We start from the raw sequence: 2,863 nt of genomic DNA on the forward strand, positions 1-2,863 counted from the left end.
GAGCTGAGTAGTTAAGAAACTGCTTGCTCACAATACAGAGAGGTGGTCGACAATCCAGGTAATACAGAGAAGGGCAGCAATTTACAGGATGATCAGGAAAGTCATAGTCTGAAAAGGGACTTAGATCAGGAACACAAGAACAAAGTTGACGCAAACCTTCACTGTGGTAAACTATGTTACTCAGACATAAGGGAATCGGTGTAGCAGAGTTATATAGATGGCACCTGCTATACATTGGCGAAGGACTGGAATCAGAGACACACACGAACCCTTAAAGACATCATACTAGCACGTGTGGCCCCTCTGGGTGCGCTGGAAAATGTTGTGGTTTGCGACAGTACAGAGGAGGAAATCTGGAGCCTGCAGTGGGGAGGTGGAGCTATGTGAGCAGCTCGGCCAAGGTAAGCAGTAGGAAACGCTGCAATTCTTTTAATAGGGTAGATGGAAGAAGGACCCTATGGTTATTTGTCTTTATTCTGAAAGAAGCGTCTTGCCACTGTTCCAAATGCTTTATTAATATGTTCATTCCTTAAACTGTACACTATTGGGTTCATAAGTGGAGTAACAACCGTATACATCAATGATAACACTTTTCTTATCTTCAGAGTTTTGCCTTGGTTTGGAAGAACATAAACCCCGAATAAGGTGCCATAAAATACAGAGACCACAATGAGGTGGGAGCTACAAGTAAGGAATGCTTTCTTTCTGCCACTAACAGATGGGATCTTCAGGATGACTGACAGGATGTAACTATAGGACATTAGAATTATTATGAAAGGGACGATGAGCACCGGGGTAGTAAGTAACACAATTTCCAACTGGACTCCACTGATGTCAGAACATGACAGGTCAAGAATGGGAGGTAGGTCACAGAAGAAATGGTCAATTGTGTTCGCGTGACAATAATCCAACATGGAGATTGAAGCTGTTACAATTGACGACAATAGAAAACTCAGCGACCAACTTGCCATGGCCAGCAGGAGGCAAAAGTTAGAGTTCATAATAGTACAATAATGTAAGGGATTACAGATGGCCACATACCTGTCATAAGACATGACTGTGAGGATAAGACATTCCGAACACTCTGAGAAGGCGAATACATAACACTGACTTATACAACCGGCAAAGCTGATGACCCCGCTGTTATAGAGAAGATTATGCAGCATGACAGGGACAATATCCGTGGTCAGTAAGAGGTCTCCAATGGACAGTTGTGTGAGAAAAAAGTACATGGGGGTGTGAAGATCCCTGCTGTGTGTCACCAATGCTATCATGAGAAGGTTTCCACACAGCGTCATCCAATAGATCAAGAGGAGGACAGAAAAGAAGAAATTATTCACAATCTGAGGACTTTGGAATCCCAGGAGATGAATGGTAGTGATCGAGGACGTGTTTAGTTGATACATGACCTGGAAATATAATAATAATAATTAATAATTATTATTATCATTAGAATAATAAACTGTAATATTAATACAGTTCAATAAGGAAAACACAATGTAGATCCAATATCAACTGTGGTCCCCATGAGTAGATACATTTGGACAGATAGTTCCCTTGGAAGATGTAATAGTCATACTGTACCAAAACAAGTGTGTCATGTCTGGCAGAGGCGTAACTTGTAGCTTTTGGGCCCCGATACAATATCTGCAACAAGGGCCCATGTGCCAAATACAATACTGTTCTCTTATTGGGTAGATGTACTTTGGAGCTCCCTTAGGCACCAGGGCCCCCAGGATGACTGCTACCTCTGCACCCCCTATAGCTACATCCCTGATGTCTGAGGTAGAGATCAATGGAGACTTGAGTCTAACCACTATGCCTACCAACTTGGACAACCTGCCCTAAACAGTGGCCCACAACTGGGTGGTCCCAAAGTGCATGGGTGTCAGTGAGTAAAGCAGAGGCAGGGTCGGGTCACAAGCACAGGTCAGGTCATAAATATCACAGGATATAGGAATGCTAGTGAAAGGATAAATCAAAAATCCCGGGCATAGGCTCCAGATATAGAGCAGTTTAAATATTATGCTGCTGGAAGGCTTGAGCTCCCATGCCACAGCTGACTGGCCCGGCACGCACATCTACTCGTTTGCTGCCCGGCCATGTCAAACGGTGAAAAATAGCCCTGTAAAATGCAGGGCTGTCACCAGGATGATGGGAGGCGCTGACAGCCAGTAGAGTGGTCATCCATGAAATGCATAGATAGGTAGAGTGCCCAAAAACAGGAGCCACTGTTTTGTTACTGTTATTGTTCTGGGATATTAATAAATAATAAGAACACATTTACTAAAACAGGTGCCCGATTGTAATAAAAAAATTAAAAAAAATAACACAATTTTGTGCAAACAATGTCTTGCACAATCATTTTGCCACTTTCTCATTTTTCTATATATGATGAACACTGATGACTCTGGATCAACACTTCGGGATAATAAGATGCACCTGTGTCTTCCTTCTAAACTATGTAAATGTCCTAATGGATTAAAATATTAAAAACAGTAAAATGGAAAATACCTACAAAGCATAATTAATATTAATAACAGCAATATACAAATAATCAATTTTACCAAAACAGATCTCGAATCAGCATTAGATATCAATATAACTAACGGGATGTTCAGCCTGTCTGTTGTAGTTTAGCAACAGGGAGCCTCCAGCTGTTGCTCAACTACAACTCCCATCATTCCCAGACAACCAAAGACTGTCTGGGAATGGTGGGAGTTGTGGTTTAGCAATAGCGTGCCTCTGGCTGTTGCTAAAATGGAGGCTTCCTGTTGCTATACTGCAACTCCCATCATTCTCAGACAGCCGAAGGCTGTCTGGGAATGATGGGGGTTGTAGTTTAGCAACAGCTGGAGGCTCT

At 42.4% G+C, this 2,863-nt stretch overlaps 1 protein-coding gene across 1 annotated transcript; it reads right to left on the bottom strand.

The window, feature by feature from the left end:
- Positions 1-461: 461 nt before the first annotated feature.
- Positions 462-1,406, bottom strand: LOC130367191 (olfactory receptor 11L1-like). Its single transcript, XM_056569594.1, has one exon. It carries the CDS (start codon positions 1,404-1,406, stop codon positions 462-464), a length of 945 nt encoding a protein of 314 aa, XP_056425569.1.
- Between the last annotated feature and the right edge of the window lie 1,457 nt (positions 1,407-2,863).

This window comes from Hyla sarda, chromosome 4, assembly GCF_029499605.1.
Source record: "Hyla sarda isolate aHylSar1 chromosome 4, aHylSar1.hap1, whole genome shotgun sequence".
NCBI classification, from domain to species: domain Eukaryota; kingdom Metazoa; phylum Chordata; class Amphibia; order Anura; family Hylidae; genus Hyla; species Hyla sarda.